The 20,233-nt window shown below is 47.2% G+C and overlaps 1 protein-coding gene across 1 annotated transcript in view; it reads right to left on the bottom strand.

The window, feature by feature from the left end:
* Positions 1-20,233, bottom strand: part of LOC101334466 (RH-like protein) — a 33,227-nt gene extending 12,994 nt beyond the window's left edge. The window contains exons 1-6 of the mRNA XM_019938453.3: positions 20,086-20,233; positions 9,944-10,130; positions 6,218-6,368; positions 3,633-3,780; positions 2,699-2,865; positions 1,023-1,160 (exon numbers count right to left, since the gene is read on the bottom strand). Of these exons, the coding sequence (XP_019794012.1) occupies positions 1,023-1,160; positions 2,699-2,865; positions 3,633-3,780; positions 6,218-6,368; positions 9,944-10,130; positions 20,086-20,233 (939 nt within the window). The remainder of the gene's footprint in view (positions 1-1,022; positions 1,161-2,698; positions 2,866-3,632; positions 3,781-6,217; positions 6,369-9,943; positions 10,131-20,085) is intronic.

The following is a 20,233-nucleotide window of genomic DNA, read 5'->3' as shown; positions in this document are numbered from 1 at the left end:
GAGGATCTCAAAGCCAGAGGAGATAAAAGACATGCGCTTCCACTCCAAAGATGAAAAGCAGACTACCCCATCTTTTGGTCAGATTGAACTGTTGGTAAGTTCTTCCTTATTTGGGTTTGAAACTGCCTCCCTGAATATCCACGGTTCATCCAAATTCATCTTCTTGTGTCACCCAAAAGTCTATTCCTTTTTCCTCCATCAGGTCTTCAAACCTATGAAGATCTGTTGCTCCTAAATATTTCTCTTAGAAGTGTGTGATAACAAATCGGCTATAATGGCGCATTCTGACGTTACCAGTATATGTAGAATATTGAAGGAAGAAAAATCCATCCACTTAGAAGAAGAACTAAATAATCAGAAGTGGACGTGACCTGGATTATCAACCCAGCATCCCTCTTTTGAGTGCTGCCCTTCCCACCCCCATTCACATGGTTCATGGACAGCAGACTTGCATGTATGATGTGCTGTACCTCCCACCCAGCCAAAGATGGGCACATTATCCAAGTTAGACCAAGAAGCCCCTTCTCCAAAGAATTTGCAACTGGGGCCAAGAGATTTCACCTGGCTGCTTTCTTGAAGAGAAAGATGACACTCCACCATGTGGAGCAGGAGAAGAAGAAGGAAGTCTACAGAGTGAGAATAAAGCAGATGTTCAGGAAAAGCAAAAAAAGAAGAGCGGGGAATTCTTGGGTTCCCCACAAGACTCGCATCCCTGGTGCCAGCCATTCCTGGGCTCCCAGCAGCATTCCTGTCCTTGGGTTCAGTGATACCCCAGTAGCCTTCTAGCAAATCCCCCTTATTCCTGAGCAAGCTTGAATATGTTCTGATACTTGCTCCCCAGATCTTAACTAATGCACCATCCGACTTGGGTGGATCCCTCACCCAAGCTCTGAAGTTAAACTGAGAAGCTGCCAACAGCTGCCTAATGCAGCCCTTGGCACTACAAGATGGCCTGCCATGTTCTAGGGGCCTGGACCCTGGTGGAAGCCAAAGCAGCAGGTGTTCATTGCCCAGCTCCTTACCTGCAGGTACATGGCTCCCCAGATGGAGATCAGCCCAGCCAGGAGACCCAGCACCATGGCAAGCCAAGGAGAAGGGATCAGGTAACAGGGGGCGCCCACAGCCACACCTCCTGCCAGCACCGCATTGTGGATGTGCGTCTGCAGAGGAATAGCTTGTGGGTGAATGAAATGACATAGAGACGACAGGATCTCTCTAAATTACTTGGTAAGCCGGTAGCAAGAAAACAGTGTAACATCTTCCCTGCTTCTCTGATCCTGAAACCAGCCCCTCCCCTCTGCTGAGAGTTCACCAACGGTCTTACCTCACCCCACTTCTCAGGCTCAGGGAGCAGTCACCCTGATTGGGAGTCATTTAGCCTGAAAGTGCAGTTTCTCAGGATCCTAGCCATGCTCACACTCAGTTGTGATGCGTCGTTGGGTGCTTAACCACTCAGTGCTTTAACTTTGTCACCAGAAAAATGGGGTTTTGATTGTATCTACTGATACGGTTATTGTGAAAATTGAGTCACCATATATAAAACTCTGAGCTCAATGCCTGGCATAGAACATGAGTAAATGCCCCCCAAATATAAGCCATTATTATTGTTTTTTACTATTATTATTATTGGCTACTTGGTGCCGATGTCACCCTGTATTATTGGACCCCATCCCAAGAAGCTGGCCCTTGTTCCTGGGTCATGTCTCTGCTATGACCTTCACCTCCTCTAGAACTGGGGCTTTGCCTTGCTCTTATGCTACTGCTCTCTGCCTCTCTCAATTCTACCCAGATCTTGGAGCTCTGGGCCCTGGGACCAGCTTCTGGGGTTCCCCGACCTGATGCCTACACCTGCCTCCCTGGATGTCGCTACCTTGTTTGATCCTAGACTCCCTGTGACCATGGAGCACACCTGTGGGGACCCTCACCTCCCCTTAGTGCTGTTAACCTGTCATCCTTGGCCATCTTCTCTCCCCTTCACCCACCCCCCGCTCCCCGCCCCATCTGTCTAGACTTTCCCATCATGTCTGGCTGGCTGACCTCATGCCCTGATCATCATGGGACCTTGTTTTGTCTTTAGTCTACCATCTCACGGATCTCTCCCCCGAAAACTCACACACAGACTCGCAGCTACGTTGTTAATAGCAGCTAATATTTGCCCAGTACTTATTAGCTCTGGGCACGAAGCCCTTTACGTGCATCATCTCTCAATTCCCACTTTACATATGAGGCAGTTGAGACTCAAACAGTTTAAGTGGTTTGGCCAAGTTCAGATGGCTAGGGAAACAAAGATCTTTACTTTGGATTCCGTTTATTCCATTCTTGAAATTTCTTCGGGGAAGGGGAGAGGATGACTCATTCTACCCCAGTTTTTCTCTGCTGACTCTTGCTTATGGGAGCTGGCTTTAGTTACCACCAGAAATGGGGTTCAGACTTGGGTTTGTTTGATGTCAAGGCTGATAGATTTAATCACTCCCCCCAGAGGGCCTTTGCTCATTTGACAGTCTCCTATGTTCCAGGCCCATTTGACAAGGCAGTGCTGATGGGCTGATGCCCCACGATGCTGCAGACAAGACCCCATCACCCGATATGCTCTTTCCCGACCTGTGGGGCTGGCACTGAGGCCGGCGGGTTGGGTGTGAATATGTGTGTCAGGCCTAGAAGACCCAAGTGCTGCCCAAGGGACAGCCCCCCTCCTCACCATGTTGATCTTCCCTTGAGGGTGCGCCAAGGCTGACACTGAGATGGCTGTCACCATGCTGACAGCAAGGGCGTAGTAGGTGTTGAACAAGGCCTTCTTCCTCTCGTCCGGAATGTCCAGCAGAGCGGAGTTGAAACTCGGCCAGAACATCCACAAGAAGAGGGTGCCTGGAGGCCAGAGAGGGTCAGTGGCCGGAACCAGTATTCCTGCTCCAAAGCCGGAGCCAGGGGCACTTCAGACAGGAGAATTCTGGACCTGGCAAGTCTCATCTCTGTCACTTCCTTGCTCTGTGACTTTGGGCAAATCATGTCTCCTCTCTGAATTCTTAAGCTGGAAGGGCCCAGCTAACATAATTTACAGGCAAGGAAACTAAGGTCCAGAGAGTTGAAATCACCAAACCCCAGGCCTCCTGACCCTGGCCTGTGATGGCTTAAATGCTTATTTTAAAAAATTAATGGGATGCTTTCATTTGGCCCAATGGCCTGGTATTCAGTTGCCTGCTGGCGATCTCACTGCCTGATTTCCTTCTCCTAAGCCTCTCCCAGCCTCTAAGTTCATCACTTTTACTGGAGCTCTTCCAACTATTGATACACCACTATTACTCCTCTCTTCCCACTCCCATTCTTTCCTCCACTCCTAGGCCCGGTTTTCTTCATGTATCCAATTCTCTGCTTTAAGTTGAGGACAAAAGGATTGGATAACCTTATTTAAACTGAGATGTAATGAGCCTCTCCTCTCCTTTGGATATTAATGAAGAGAAGTTCCCTAGAGGGGAATTCAAAGATGTGAATTCATCAGATACCACTTGAAGAAATGGATCATTACCGAGGGGCTTCAGACACCCAGAGAAGGTTGGAAAAGGAGAGAGATTTTCCTCTTTTGGAGCCTCTTGCCCACCCCAGATCCGAGCCCGCCCACGCCACCGTGTCCTCACCCAGCATGGCGAACAAACTGGGGCTCGTGGCCGTCTGTTGTTTGTCCTCCGCTTCTCTAGGCAGAGGCTTCGGGAGGCAGCAGGCCACAGTCAGCCCGAAACAGGCCGCAAACACGTGGATGTACATCATGCTTATGTGGTTGTCCATCTGCAACAAAACCCAGCGGGAAGAGTGAGTGTCAGCATCTTCTGCCCACAGGGAGGGAACCTCCCGTGTTCCTTGGAGAAAGTTCTGGCTTCGTGTAGGAGGCGTGACTTGAAGTCAGGAGACTGACCCAGCCCAGCAGCCCCCCTTTCAGAGGAGTCCCGTGAGCTGCTGTGTATTTATTCCCGACAGGTTTCGGGTTGGCTTTATTTATTTAGTTGGCCACGTCTTGCAGCTTGCAGGATCTTAGTTCCAGGACCAGGAATTGAATCCAGGCCACAGCAGTGAAAGCGCCGAGTCCTAACCACTGGGCCGCCAGGGAATTCCCCTCTGGTTGGCTTTAAACACTTTTGGCTGAAGTCCACTTAGGTGGGGGAAGAGCCACACGGACATGTACCCCACTGCTTCCTACATTTTGGCAGAATTTCAAATTTTGCGTAGAGTGTGAGTGATATGATCTTTGCACCATGAAGCAGCCAGAATTTTTATAAGACGGAACTAAAGTGTTCGCAAAATTCCAGCTATATGTTCATTTTGCTTTATGAATATCGAATTTAGTAACCCTTCATAACTCACTTCGTGGGCTACTGGTAAGTCCTGTCAGCTGTGCCTTCAACCAATATCCAGGTTTGGCAAAATTTTCACCACCACGCTCCACTGACCCCCACCTTGGTTTAAGCCACCATCAACACTTTGCCAAATTTTTGCAGTAATCTTCTAACTGGTCTCCCCATTTCCACCCTTGTCCCCCAACTGACTCTTCTCCACGTAGCAGCCGGAGAGACCCTGTTAAAATCTTAGCTCATGGCATACTTCTGCTCAGAATCCCCCAGTGAGGGGGGTGGGGATTCCTCCATGTCTCCCTCAATGTCAAAGTCAGCGTTCTTCCTACGACCTACAGGACCCTGCATGATCTGCCCTCCCACAACCTCTGTGACTCCACCTCCTACTCATTCCACACACACTGTCCTTGCTGTTCCTCAAACCCACACTCATGCTCCCACGTCAGTACCACTTTGCACCGTCTGTTCCACTGCCTGGAGTGTACGGTGGAGGGAGTGGTCCACCCCCCTGGGTACAGGCAATAAGGGGATGCATTGTCTGTAGAGAATTTAAAACAATTAAAGCAACTAAAAGCCCATCTGCTTTTTATTATCATCATGCGCCAACAATTCTAAACAGTGTCACTGACACAATCCTCCTCCTGAAAGAGGCAGACCACTCCCACGGCCCTGCCTTCCATCTGCCACTGTCCTCAGATACCCACGTGACTTGCAAACCTGCTGCCTTCAGGTCTTTATTCAAAAATTATTTGCCCAGGGAAGCCTTCCTTGGCCAACCTCTCTAACACTTTATCCTCCCTCACAGCTATTCCCGTCTGCTTTCCTCATTTTATTTTTTTCTCCATAGTACTTATCACTATCTAACATACTGTATCTTTTGCCTATTTTATTGTTTATTGGCAGTCTTTCCCTCTGGAATAGAAGTTCCACGACAGCTGCATTTTCCCACTGCCTAGAAGAGTGCCTGGTACACAATAGGCTCAGCATAAATATTTGTGAAAGGAATGAATGGATGGTAAGGAACCCTCAGTCACACATAAAAATGAAAGTCTGTGGAATTCTCTTGTAAGAACTGAAGAAGTCTTGCATTTCTAATCTCTCTGAGGTCCCCCAGGAATCGTCAGCTTGGAATACTCATTTCTTGAGTTGCCTCTACTGGGAACAGCTCTGGTTTCTGGCTCTAGTTTCCCCTGAGCCCTTCCATGCAACAAACCCAGGCTGAATTGAAGTTTTTGAGGAGAAGCAGTGAACTCTCAAAGTCAGTGCCAAACCCTCCCCCGGACCAGCTAAACTAAAACATTGAAGCTGCAGAGAAGAGAGGAGATGGCTTTGAATTAATGCAGCTTTTTAAAACAACCACTATGAAAACCGTAACAAAGCAGGAAAAGGCTTATAATGCATTGCCCACAGTGGGCTTTCCATCTCTGGGAACTGACCTCTTTCCTTGACAGTTTTTTTTTTTGGTTTTTTTTTTTTTTTTTTTTGCGGTACGCCAGCCTCTCACTGTTGCGGCCTCTCCCGTTGCGGAGCACAGGCTCCGGACGCGCAGGCTCAGCTCACGGGCCCAGCCGCTCCACGGCATGTGGGATCTTCCCATACCGGGGCACGAACCCATGTCCCCTGCATCGGCAGACGGACTCTCAACCACTGCGCCACCAGGGAAGTCCTCCTTGACAGTTTTTACCGTGGGAACCGCCTTCATAGCATTTGCTTGCTATGTTTGAATGTTTAGCATAGACCACACTTTTGCAACCCCATTTTGGCCTGTCTTTAATTTTTTTTAATCCCAGAAGCTTTATCAAATGGAGACAGAGCCCTCCCCTTTCACCTGCTCAGCCCTCATCCCCGAGGTCCCTCCTCACAGCACCATGACTCACATTGAAGACTTCCTTGCCGACCATCCTCGTGGCACTAAAGGCTGTCACCTCTATCAATGTCATCAACAGCAGCTGCAGCAGGTTGACCTTCCCCAGGATGACACCCACTGAGATCAGCACAGATGTAGCACTCATGGTGGATATCTGAATACTGGGGAGAGAGGCCAAGACAGGGATGACTGAGAAGGAAGGATGCCTCCCATTCATTCATCCACTCATTCAGCAAACACTTGTTGAGGACCTACTCTCTGCCTGAAACTTTTCAAGAAACTGGGGATGGAGTAGGAGAGCAAATAGACAAAATTTCCGCTCTCATGGGGATGGAGGCTGCCAAGTCTGGGTTCTCCTTCATCCCCTCCCCCACCCTCAGGATGGCAGCCACACTCTGATTGATCTGCATACACTCATCTGTACTGAGGATGCTCCGAAGTTCTCATAGGAATGTCTGATTGTTCCCACGGGACCGCTTCTGGGATCTGACTACTAGGATTCTGCCCTGGGCTTCTCTTCTACTGTCATCACTCACAGATGCTCAATAGAGGGCGCTCTTCACCTGCCCGCCCATCCTTCAGGCACCACCACCGTCCTCTCTCCCTCTCCCTGTAGTGGAAAGAGACTGGGTTTGGAAGTAGGACAAGCCTGGCTTCCAGTTCCAGCTTTTCCACTTGAACAGCTATTTAATCTCACTGAGCCTGTCTCTTCATCTGTAAAATAAGGAGGATGATAATACTTATCTCATGGGAGTGTTGCGGGGATTAGAAGGAATAGTCGTGCATGTGTGTCTCGCACACCATGACTGGCACAAAGAACTAACTCAGTGCTATTACTGATTCCTTCTTTCCCTTGACAAGTGAGCAAGCTTAGTGCAGGGATTCAGAAGGAGAAAACAATTTTTGTTTTCAAGACACTTACGATTAGGCTGGGGAGACAAAGCGACATCATGACCCTGTCAATTAAAACCATCTGCAATATCATGAGGCCAGAGGGGTTCGCTGGAGGGAGAGAGCAATGTGAACTGGACTCAGGGAGGGCTTCCTGGAGGAGGTGGCACTGAGCTGGACAATCCATTGTGGTTAAACCAACCCACCCTCCTCTGGCACTTTGCTGAGACCACCCCTCCCCCTGGGAGCTGATGATGATGATGCTACAACCACCACCACCACCATAATAGTGACAGTAATAATAATAATATATTGAGCATTATGTATAACAGGCTTGCAAGTACATCATCTCATTTAAATTTTAATCCTCCAGGTAGCCCTCTGTAAATGGTGCCAGGGTACCGTTCAGTACCTCCATTTTACAGGTGAGTACATTGAGACTGGAAGAGGTGACTGTTTTGGTAATGGCCACACAGCTAGTTAATGACAAATGTAAGGTTCAAACCCACCCATTTGGCCTGGATCCAAAGCCTGTGTTCTGAAGTCTGGACACAGACTTCCCACTGTTTGCTGCCAATGTAGTGTCCTACTTAAGGCTCAAGGACTTCAGAGGAAAAGCCAGAGGAGGCCAAAGGTATGGGGAAGGAGCCTCACAGGGGCCAGGAATGACTTGAAATGAAGGGTCACTCAGTGCTTCACTGTGGCTGGCCATGTTATCTTTTGGGTGAGCACTCATTTAACTGGCAAAAGCCTAATTCAAGAGATTCTGTGCCAGTGGGAGGATTTCAGACCTCAGGGGCCAGTTGGGACCAGGGAGGGATTGAGACAGCGAAGTACGGTGCTTAGGACAGTCTTGTTCAGGCTGCCATGGTTGGAATCCTGACTCAGCCACTTCCTGGCTGTGTGGCCTTGGGCAAATGACTTAACCACTCTGTGTTTTCATGTCCTCATCTATAAGAGAGGCAAGGCCTATGGAGCTGTTGGGAGGGCAAAGTGAGTCAAGCAAAGTAAGGGGGTTGGTTATTGCTATGATAGGCCCTCCAAGACCTTTTAACATACAGCATTAAAAATATCACAACTTTCAGGGTTCTTTTTATTTTCATATTTGTTCCAATAACCATTTACTAAGTCCTTACTATGTGAGGAAAACAAAGGAGGACAAAACTGAATAAGACAGGCCCCCGCCCTGAAGGGACTGGTCATCGGTGACTCAAGGCAGAACCGATTCAGTGCCAAGTCAGGCCTCGAGCTGGTGAGGCGGCAGGAGAGGGAGAGGGCCGTCTGAGAGGCAGGCCTGGACACCGCCCACCAGCCCAGCCAGAGCAGGAAAGGTCAGGAAGGAGCCCATTGTTCAAATCTGTGAAGCCAGCCCCATTGGGGGGTCACAGCTGGGAGGACCCAAGTGGTCAGGGCAGGGCAGGGGCGTTCACTCGGGCTGTAAATGGCCTCTTCTTGTCTTTCCGGATTGACAGATTCCTGCAGGCAGGACGTCAGAAGACGGGGGCAGCCTGGAGATGCCTGGAGACTCAGGCTCAGGAAGCCAAAGGCTTGTGTGACCTTAAGCCAGGGCAGCAGAAACACCAGACCACGATCACCCTATTGGAGTTCCCCCAGAATGCCCTTTGTCACTTCCCAGGTGATTACTGGGGGTGGGGTGGGGGGGTGGTTTATTGAATCCCCATGGGGATCAGCTCTAAAATGGTTTAAAAGAAAAAAGGTGAAGAGTTTTTTTCAGGGCCCGTGGGGAGCTGGCTACACTGTGTTTCTTGTCAGGACCACTCTGCAGTGTGTGGGAAAGGTTACAGAGTTAAAACTGAAGTCACTTCCACCAGTTAGCTATGTGACCCTAGGCAAGTGTCTTACGAGCTCTGAGCGTCTAGTTCCTTGCCTGTACGCCACATCAGACCCCTACTTGGAAGGGCTAAACAAACAATGTTTGTGAAGTGCCCAGCACAGAGCCTGGTTCATGGAGAGATGTTTAACAGCAGTGCCCAGAGGTTTAGTAGGGTCTCAGAGGGGAGGGTAGAATGGCCTTGAAGGGGTCCCCAAGATACCTAAGGTGGGATTTACCCATCATCTGGGCAAGACAAAGTTTCAGAATTGGATAAAACCAAAAAACAATTTTTATAGAAAAATTTTACCTGGTTCCTCCTATTAAGTGTGAATGACTTTTTTTGCAGGTATGTACAACTTAATGTATGTGTGTGTGTATATATATATATACTCTTGTGTAACCATCACACAGGATAACATAGAGAATGTTTACTGCACCACGTAAACTTCTTTTGTGCCCCTTCCTAATCAATAAACACCACCTTCCTCCGGTAACCATTATTCTGACTTCTAGCAACACAGGTTAATTTTGCTAGTTCTTATAAAGGCATCTAAAGAAATCAGAGTTAATTTAAAGAAACTAAAGACAAGGCTATTTCTTGTCCACCAGCATTTGAGGACTGAGAGTACTTCCTTCTTTTCAAGAGACTCTCTCTCTGAGTGTGAGATTTCTATTTCTTTTTGTCTAATCTCTATTAATTTTTTCTTTGAACTAATATTTATTGTATAAGTTTATGAAATCAAAATCAACAAAAATGAAAGGATACAGGATGGGCTGTAGATCTGGGCCCCTTGTGATGTCACAGCGTAGGGTTGTCAGATAAAATAGAGGATGCCAGTTAAATTTGAATTTTAGACAAACAATGAGTAATTTGTGAGTATAAATAAGTCCTGAATATTGCATGGCGCCGGTGCTGGAAAGAGAAGGGGACAAGCCAGCTCTTCTAGAATCTGCCCTCTTGGGCCCCAGACTCCCAAGGACCCAAAAGTGATCCAGTGGCCGTCCAGTTACCTGGAGAGATTGAGGACCATCTTCCTAAGGGAGAGTTGGTTCAGGAAGCCATCCAGCAGAACTGTCAGCTGCACCCCGAGGGCCAGCATGAAGAAATTGAAGGCCACGCTGCTCCAGCAGTGTCTCCGCAAAGATGTGTTGAGGAAACCCAAGCCAAGGACTGCCATGATGGTAACATCCTGGAAGTCTGCTCAGGGAAGAGATGTCGAGAAGGAGGAGGAGAAGCAGAAAAGGTGGAGGGTTGTGTGAAATTGGAGTTTTACAGAACGGCAGCTGGAGGGGACATTGAAGATCATTGAAGAGTGCTTAGTCAAGTTACTTCCCCTCTTTGAGCCTCAGTTTTCTCATCTGAATGATGGGGATAACACAGACATACCATGCAGGTTTGAGGGAAGGTTTAACTGAGCTAATGCAGGGCCTGGCCCATACTGAGTGCTCAGTAAATGCAGCAATTATTGTTATTATTAAACACAATGATATGAACACGTGTAGAGCATCAGGACAAGTCCTTACACATAGTTTACAATCAGTCAAGGTACTGACTCCTGCTTTTGAGAATCCGGTTCAACCTCCTGATCATGTGTGAGAGAAAATAAGGCCACAGAAGCTGGTGACTTAGCTCAGGTCATGCAGAAGAGGGGGCAGAAGCGGGTCTAGAGGTTCATAGGCAAGAACCAAAATTATCTTCGCAGAAAACGGCTCTCTCCCTTTGACCCCTGCTGAAAGGGACCTGGTGGGCCAGCAGAAAGCACCAGAGCCACATGGGCGATCCTCCCCTTTTCCAGCCTCGGACCCTGCACAGGGGCTGCTGTGACAGATGAGCGCAAGGGACTTAGCTAATGTTCCGGAGGGGACCAGCAAAAGGAAACAGGCGGATGCTTTGAATTAATTCCAGGTTTGCAAAATGGATAACAGTTTGGGCTCTGGAACCAGATAAGCTTGGGGTCATAGCAGGGCTCCGGCACTTTCCAGCTGTGTGGCTTAATCTAGTTATTTAACGTCTCTGAGTTTTAATAACAGCCGACATTTATTAAGTGTTTATCAAGTGCCAACACTGTTTTAACCACTTCACGTAAACTATCTCATTTAGTTCTCACAAGCATCCTTCAAGGTGGGTGCTGGTTTTTTTTTTTTTTTAATATTATTTATTTATTTGTTTGCCCCGGGTCTTAGTTGTGGCCGGCGGGCTCCTTAGCTGTGGTATGCAAATTTATAGTTGCAGCAGGCATGTGGGATCTAGTTCCCTGACCAGGGAACGAACCTGGGCCCCCTGCATTGGGAGTGCAGAGTCTTAACCACTGCGCCACCAGGGAGGTCCCGGGTACTGTTATTATCACCATTTTACAGACAAGAAAACCGAGGCACAGAGGGGTTAAGTAACTCGCTCCAGCTGGTAGAGTTGGGATTTCAACCTAGACGGTCTGCTCTGGAGCCTGTGCCTTGAGCTACCACACTATCTGCCCTCCTGCTTTTCTCACCTATTAAATGGGAAAAATAATCATACCTCTCTCATCAGGTTGCCAGAATCAAACAGTATGAGGCACATAATTGCTCAGAATAGTAAAGACTATTTCATCAACAAACACCAACTATGTTCGTATGTGTACAAATGCCTGGAGAGAGATCTTGAAGGAATTTTTTGCCCCATGGAGATTATCTCTGGGTTTAGGAGAGTTTTATATTTTAAAAAATTTTCAGTGTTAAAAATTTCTACAACCAGCACGTGGACAGTAAGTAATTTTTTTTTAAAGGAAAAAGCATGGGCTTTGAGGTCACACAGTTCTGTTTGACTCCACCTCTATCGTTCCCTATTAGATTAAACCATATTAAATTGCCAACATTTGACCATTTTGACCTATAAAAATGGCGGTTTTTATGTTTCAACCTCTTAGCTGCACGGCCTTGTGGGTTGCTTACTTTCCTCATCAGCTAAATATGGGCAATTCTCCCCCCCTCGGAGGGTGCTGGGAGAGCCAGAGGAAGTAATGTTTTGTTCAAGAGCTTGGCACCATGCCTGGCACACGGAGAAAGCTCAGCACCATCATCACCATCACAGCAATAAGAACTCACCTGGTCTCCACCCTTGGCTCTGATAACAAGGAAGCTCTCATTTCCAGATCTCTCCAAAGCCTCTTCAATTTACATTTAAATTCACTTTCATTGAAAAATACACAGACCTAGAATCTTGCACATAGGACTTGGGTGGGTGTTGACGATCCCAGGTCAGTCTGACAAACACCGGGTTGTAGGAGACCCGGGCATCTCCACGGGATCTGGGGACTTGGAGTGGGTGAGAAGTGGGCAATCAGGAGGATTCAACTTCTTTCACCTTTTTTCTCTGACATAAGGGAGGGGGAGGCCATGTTTCCATCTCCTGCTTGCATCCCCTTAGGAATGGGGGTGGAATGGGGGTGGGCAGGGCACATTTTGTATAGGGGCTCCTCTTGGGATCCCTCAAATTCCTTCAGGGGCCGAGCAGGAAACTATGTATACAAAGGGTACAATGTGTATTAGGGAGTGGTGAGGGCTATGGCCAACTGGAGACTGCGAACCCCACTTTAGATATTCAAATTCAATCTTTTCTTAAACACTGCTGTTAAAAAGCAAATAAACTAACGAACAAACAAACACATCCACCATCTTGCAGCAATGCTATATGCAAAGGGTCCAGATTTATCAACGTTTCCATGAGTAGGGGGATCTTGCATTTTCCTCTCATTCTACAGAAGGGGACCAGAGACAGCCTGTGACTTACTTAAGGGCACACAGCATGTCAGTAGCAGAGCCAAGCTCTGGACTCCTGGTGCAGTGCCCTCCCATCAGGCTAGGCTGTCTCTTGCTCTTGTTTGCCCGCAATGCACTAAAGGACCTTGGGCAAGTCCCTTGCCCTCTTTGGGCCTCCGTTTCCCTATCTGTAACACATGGGAGTCGGACTTGATACTCTGTAAGGACCTCACCACTCTGGTGTGTTCAGAGGAGGGGGCAGTGGGTGGGGAGGGGAAGGGCACCAGGATTACGGCAGACGTGGGGCTCTAAAGATAGAAAGTCAGAGCCTCTTGGTTGGGGAGTTTTATCAGGCACAGCTGCCATGCCTGCTGCCTGGTATAGGCACTCAGGGCCCTCCTCCCAAGACCCCACAGTGTCCTTGAGGGTGGGCTTGTGCTTCGGCCAGGGGGATGAAATTAGGGTGGCAGTTTCTGGGAGCTGTTGACAGAGCACATTCACCCCAAACTGGTCAGTAAATCACATTTGATTTCAGGGTCCCTTTACTCTCACCCCATGCATCCTCCCATTTCCTCTCCCAGCCTCTCAGGGCTCTGGCCCACCCCTGCTCCTCCCATGTCTCACGACCTGGACCCCAACTTCAGCGCTGGGTCCCAGCTCAGGGCATCCCCACTGGTGTCAGCCTCTGCCTCTCAGACCCTGCGCTAAGCCCCTCATCAGCTGCTGGTCTGATAAGCTAATGATGCTAAGGTGTCCAGGGGTGATAAAGAGAGGATTGCTGCAGGGGCCCCAACAACCGGGCCCCAGAGGGGAGTTTTACATACTGTCTAAGGCAGGCCTTCAGAAGTTTATGAAAGTCCCATGACTTAGAGAAAGTCTAACCTGGGAGTCCTGCAGGACAATAATTACCATCACTGTAACAGCGGGCACATACATGGTGCCCGCCACATACCAGGCACTCTTCCAAGTGCCTGCCAGCCTTAACCTTCAACAAGCCCATGTAGGAGGTACTATTTATTATCCCCATTTTACAGATGGGGACAGGGAGGCACAGAGAGGTGCTGTAATTAGCCCAGGTCACACAGCTAGCAAATGTTGGTGGCAGAGCTGAATCCTGACTCTCTGGGCTTAACCACTATACCATCCTGCCTCTCCATACATTCTTCGCTCTCCATAGTGTCAAACGAAGCATGTGTTGTCAGGTTGTCAGAGTCCAGAGTCTGGCTCTATCTCTGTGTACCCGCTTGCTAGTCTGTAAAATGGTCTGAAGCAAGAGCACCTGCTCAGAGGTTTGCTGTGCGTACTAAGCTCGCTGGCTCCTTTGAATTGCTTATCCTAGCACTGGGTGCACGGTAAGTGTTAGTAACTATTATTCCACACCTGCCACTGGTTAGCTGTGACTTCAGGCAAGACTGTTCCCCCTTCCTTCGGCCTGGCTGCCCCTGGGAGTCTCACTCTGTGTCCCCACCCACCCTAGCCCCTCCCTCTGGCCTGCAGACACTTCAGCATCGACAGCTCTGAAGCCAGGCCAAGCGTCTGTCCCTCAGGGCCTGGGCTCGGCCTCCACACCGTGCTCCCCACCACTGACTGGGAGGACCTCTGCAGCCCCTGTCAGGGACCATCCACGGAGCCCCATGCTGCCTTCCCCTTCCCCGCAGCCTCTCACCCCACCCTCACCTCTGCAGCAGCCTGGGAAAAGAAAAAGAGATTGCCCAATCAAAGGGGCAGTCAAGGCTGAGATATAGAAGGTACCAGGATTTGGGGGTATTTATATGTCACTGGCAAAGCCGCTCTTGTCTTTTAGTAGCTCTGCTTACTGCTTCTAAGGCATATGGGGGCAACTGGGTGGTAGCCACAGTGCAGGGCCCAGGATGGTCTCCCAATGTGGCAGCTTGCAAGCAGGCTCTGTGTGATAGGTTGTCAGAGTAATGGCCCCCAGTGAATCATGGCTTCCAGTATAGACCCCTCCCACCTGAGTTGAGCCTTGTGATTGGCTTTGGTTAATGGGACATTAGCAAACACCATACAAGCAGAGGCTTGAAAAGCACCTGCTCATTGGGGCTTGCCCTCTCTTACTGTGGTAACACATTTGCTGCCATGTGAAAAGTCTGGGCTAGTCTGCTGGAACCACATGGGCTAGCTGCCAGCCAGCACTAACTGACGAACATGCAAATGAGGTTATCTGAGGCCATGCAGCCACCTCCAGGCTAGAGATGCATAGTGACCCTAGGTAGAACTGACAGAAGAACTGCATCACCAAATACAGCCAAAATTGCTGAACCATGGAATCATAATCAGGAACAAGTTAGATGATTTCTGTTTTGAGCCACTAAGGTTGGGGGTGGTTTGTTATGCGGCAGTAGATAATGGATGCACTTGCTTCCCCCAAGCATCTCACAGGCACCTGAATCCCAAGCCCAGAATGAACATATCATTGTTCCTTTATCCCACAATCTGCCCCTCCCCTTGTGTCTCTCATCTCAGGAATGGGCTCCTTCATCTGCCAAATCTCACATATGAAGCCATCCTTGACTCCTCCCTCGTTTTTGCCAAGAACAGCTGATTTTATCTTCTAGGTAGCTCTTGAATCTGACTCTTCACTTCTCCTCTATTGTCCCTGCCCATTTGGCCTCATCACAGGTCATCCAGGCTAGTGGTCATCAGAGTAGGGATCACACCCCTCAGAAGATGCTCCAGGCAACCACAGGGGCTGCTGGAAGAAGAGATATGAGCACTCTAGTTCTATTCATTTTTACTAACAAAATTAAGAAATTAAAGTTTATTCATAATAAAAGACAATACTCTTTATCAGTCTTGGTATGTGTTCATTCTTCTAATCCTTTTGACAACTAAATAAGTACTATCATCATGTGACAGAGGTTAAAACAGAGGCAGAGAGAGGTTGAGTGATTTGCCCAAGGTCTCACAGCTAAGAAAAGGCAGAGGCAAGATGTGAATCAGTCTAGCTCCAGTAGTCCTCAAACTTCCATGAGCGTCAGAGTCACTTAGAGCGTTTGGTAAAACACAGATTGCTGGGCCCCACCCTAGAGTTTCAGATCAGTAAGTATGGATGGGGGCCCGGGTATTTCTAACAAGTTCCCAGGGGATGCTGAGGTGGCTAGTCTGGGGACCACACTGTGAGAACCACTAATCTAGGCTCTTCTACCCCTAAAGACACTTGGTGAAGTTTGCAACTCTGCAAGCATTTAATGTTGAGATGAACCCAGGAGCCTCCTCTCACTTGCTCAGGATGTCAGACAGCTTAGTGTCCTAGCTTCGGAAGGTGTTCTAAGGGAATATTGGGCCACTGAGCAGGGGGGTGACATGTGTTTCTCTGTATTCGTCATGGTGCAACTAACGACAGGGATTTGTTTTTTTAAATTTACCTCTATATTATGGAAAAGTTTAAGCATACACAAAAACAGAGTGAGTAGCATGATGAACCTCATGTACCCATTCCCAGCTTTGATGATTGTCACACGGGGTCAATCTTGTTTTTATTATCCTTGTTTCCTTTCTTCTTCTTTTTTTTTTTTTTTTGGCATGAAGCAGACCCTAGACATCATTCCATTTCAATATGCTTCTCTAACAAATAGGGCTCACTATTTGTTAAATTGTTAAACCTGTTTCTAAATAGGTTAAAAACCACCCACTATGCTATTATCACACCTAACAAAACTAACAATAATTTCTGTATATTATATAATATTCATGTTTTATTCCAGTTTCCAGATTGTCTTAAAAATGTCTTTTTTAAGAATTGGCTTGTTTACATATGACCCAGCAATCCCATTACTGGGCATACACCCCGAGAAAACCATAATTCAAAAAGAGTCATGTACCACAATGTTCATTGCAGCTCTATTTACAATAGTCAGGACATGGAAGCAACCTAAGTGTCCATCGACAGATGACTGGATAAAGAAGATGTGGCACATATATGTAATGGAATATTACTCAGCCATAAAAAGAAATGAAATTGAGTTATTTGCAGTGAGGTGGATGGACCTAGAGTCTGTCATACAGAGTGAAGTAAGTCAGAAAGAGAAAAACAAATACCGTGTGCTAACACATATATATATAATCTAAAAAAAAAAAATTGTTCTGAAGAACCTAGGGACAGGACAGGAATAAAGACACAGACGTAGAGAATGGACTTGAGGACACGGGGAGGGGGAAGGGTAAGCTGGGACGAAGTGAGAGAGTGGCATGGACATATATACACTACCAAATGTAAAATAGATAGCTAGTGGGAAGCAGCTGCATAGCACAGGGAGATCAGCTCGGTGCTTTGTGACCACCTAGAAGGGCGGGATAGGGAGGGTGGGAGGGAGACGCAAGAGGGAGGAGATATGGGGATATATGTATATGTTTAACTGATCCACTTTGTTCTAAAGCAGAAAGTAACACACCATTGTAAAGCAATTATACTCCAATAAAGATGTTTAAAAAAAAAGACTTGGCTGGTTTAAATAACTTATCATTTACGGGGACTGGATTAGATTAAGTGGATTGACAGATTGCTTCCTAGTTTTAACTCAACTAACCTTCACAAAACGGACTAATGGCTCAAACAACTCCTGCCAAAAAACAGAGATTGAAGGCAGAACAATAATGGCAGCCAAACATACAGAAACAAAAGGGCAGAGTGATACTTCTCCTCGTGCAGACTCTCCGTCAGCCACATTCAGAGTTTAAAAAAAAAGTCAATCTAATCATATCTGACAAGAAGTCAAGCAAGATAATTTGAAATTGTTAAGAAGACCCCGAGGAATGGATTGCATCCACTATCATTTATTTATTTATTATTTTTTTTGGCTGCATTGGGTCTCTGTTGCTGCACGCAGGCTTTCACTAGTTGCGGCGAGTGGGGGCTACTCTTCATTGCGGTGTGTGGGTTTCTTACTGCACTGGCTTCTCTTGTTGCAGAGCACCAGCTCTACGCATGCAGGCTTCAGTAGTTGTGGCACACGGGCTCAGTTGTGGAGCACGGGCTTAGTTGCTCCGCGGCATGTGGGATCTTCCTGGACCAGGTATCGAACCCTGTCCCCTGCATTGGCAGGTGGATTCTTAACCACTGCGCCATCAGGGAAGTCCCATCCACTATCATTAACAGTAACCATGGACCTTGCCTTAAGAGTAACTGACACCATTATGATCAGTAATTTGAAAATATTTTATATTTACTTTTGATTTCTTTCAAATTTTCTAAGTTGTGTACTTGTATAATAATGTACAAAATGTATTCATGTAGCGGTACGTATAAATATGGTGCATGCTTGAATAATGGTGTGCATGATCAGAAAAATTTGAAGCCCCCTGGTCCATACTACACTACAGCCTCCACACTGGCCTTCTACCTCAAGTCATGCTCTCTTCTCCATCCCCATGCCAGCCCTGGAATGGCTTTCTCCATAACCCAAACCCAAACTGATCACACTCCTGCTTCCTATTAGATCAAAACAATGAAGGGCAAACTTCTCACTCAATGCAATGGGTCCACCACACCCTGCTTCCCTATTTATGCTCCAACAGCACTGCACTGTTAAACCCCAGATTGGTGCAGTCTGATGAGTGTACACACAATGGTTCCTGCTGTGCTCTTGACCCTCCATTTTCACATGGTAACTCCTACTGAGCCTCCAAGTCCTGGCTGGGCAGTCACTTCCCTCCAGAGGCCTTTCCTGACATAACCATCTCCCTGCATGGGTTGTGGGCCCTCCTCTGTGCTTCCATACCAAGTGAGCACCTGAGGACACTTATATCTATTATACGTTAGCAGCACAGCCTAGGGGTAAAGAAGAGGGACCCTGTACCCAAATGACAAAGTTTCAATGTTGGCTCCTACGCCTACTGATTATATGACAAGAGGCTCAACCTGACTGTAAAATGGGGTCGTGAAGCATCATGGTTAAGGGCATGGAAACTCAAACCATGCTGCCTAAGTTTATTTTTTTCCCTTAATTTAGTTTTATTTATTTATTTAATCTATTTAATTTTTTTAAATTTTTTAACTTTTATACTGTAGTGTAGTTGATTAACAATGTTAGTTTCAGGTATACAGCAAAGTGATTCAGTTATACATATACACGGATCTATTCTTTTTAAAATTCTTTTCCCATTTAGGTTATTACAGAATATTGAGCAGAGTTCCCTGTGCTATACAGTAGGTCCTTGTTGGTTACCTATTTAAAATATAAGGCTGACTAAGTTTAAATCTGCTGTGCTATTGCTAGCTGAACAACCTTGGGCAAATCACTCCATGTCTAAGTGCCTAGTTTCCTCACAAGAACAAAGGAGATCATAATAGCACCTGTCTTGTAGAGTTATGGTAAAGCATTTAGAATAGTGCCTGGTACCTAGTAAGTAATCAATAAATATCATCCCTGATTAGCATGCGTTTGGATCTCACATGGTTTGTAATACAGGGTTGAGGGAATGAATGAGTGAATGGATTGAATTACATTGTACCGGATTAAAAAGAATCAAAGTAAATTGAAATGAATTAAAATTGCGCCCAGGTCTCACTTGTCCAGCACTGAGAGCCCTCTCTGGGCTAGCCCATTAAGCAGTATAGGGACTTCCTTTCCCAAGTCATCTCCTTGTCCTTCTTTCCACTGCTGAGGGCCCAGGGATGCCTTCCCTTTGCTTCCAGTTAACTAGTTAATATCAATTAGAAACAAGCAAGCACTCAACTAGGCTCAAGTTTCAGCTTTGTCCCAGGGACTTCACTCCAGGAGGCCCTTCCATTATCATAAACAACATATTGACCCACAGATATACTTGAAAACTCATCTCAACTTTTAAAAAAAGCAAAAGCCACACCACTGTGGATGTCTGTCTTGTTTAGAGTTGTTCTCATCACAGTCTATGAATATTTTTAGCTGCATATAAAATAACAACCATCCTACATTCCCCTTCAGCCAGAGCTTATGGCTCTGGATTTGCAGGCAGAAAGCAGACTTCCCAGCCCCTAAGTGAGAGGAAAGCTTCCAAAAGGAGGGTGGCACAGAAATGCGAAAAAGAGACAAAAAAAGGAAACGAAATCCCCCAAACCCAACAATAACATGAAATTCATTGCTTTTAAGGAGAGAGAAGCGGGGGTGGGGGAGCAGAGAAGCAGAGAATTGTGAAGACCATTTGGCAAAGGGAATTCTAGGAACACAGAAAAGGAGGCCCCTCCCTCTGCCCTGACAAATTAAGGGAGGCTTCATGGAAGAGGTGATGGTGACACCGGTCCTAAAGAAGAGACTGTATTGTTGGCTGGGTCTTTGTGCAATGAATGGAAGAGGATGAGGGAACTCCTTTCCTCGGAGGCTTTGTGGAAAGGAGCCCCTAGGCCCTTGGAGGACCACAGACCTCCTCTTCCCCTGCCCCTGCTACTTGCCTCTGTGACCACCTCCCCTCTGGACACTCACCTCGATAGGTCCTCATGAGCTTCTTCTGTTCCTTTACAGAAGTTTCATAGGAAGTGAAAAAGAAGAAGATGAGAATGAGAGTCACCTCCAGCATAAAGGCCCACAGGGTCAGCGGGCCCCGCACAGACTTTTGGTACTTAGAGCCCAT

The sequence above is a fragment of the Tursiops truncatus genome, chromosome 1 (genome assembly GCF_011762595.2).
Source record: "Tursiops truncatus isolate mTurTru1 chromosome 1, mTurTru1.mat.Y, whole genome shotgun sequence".
Lineage (NCBI taxonomy): Eukaryota > Metazoa > Chordata > Mammalia > Artiodactyla > Delphinidae > Tursiops > Tursiops truncatus.
Note: the sequence above shows the minus strand (reverse complement) of the source record. Positions and strands in the feature narration are given on the sequence as shown.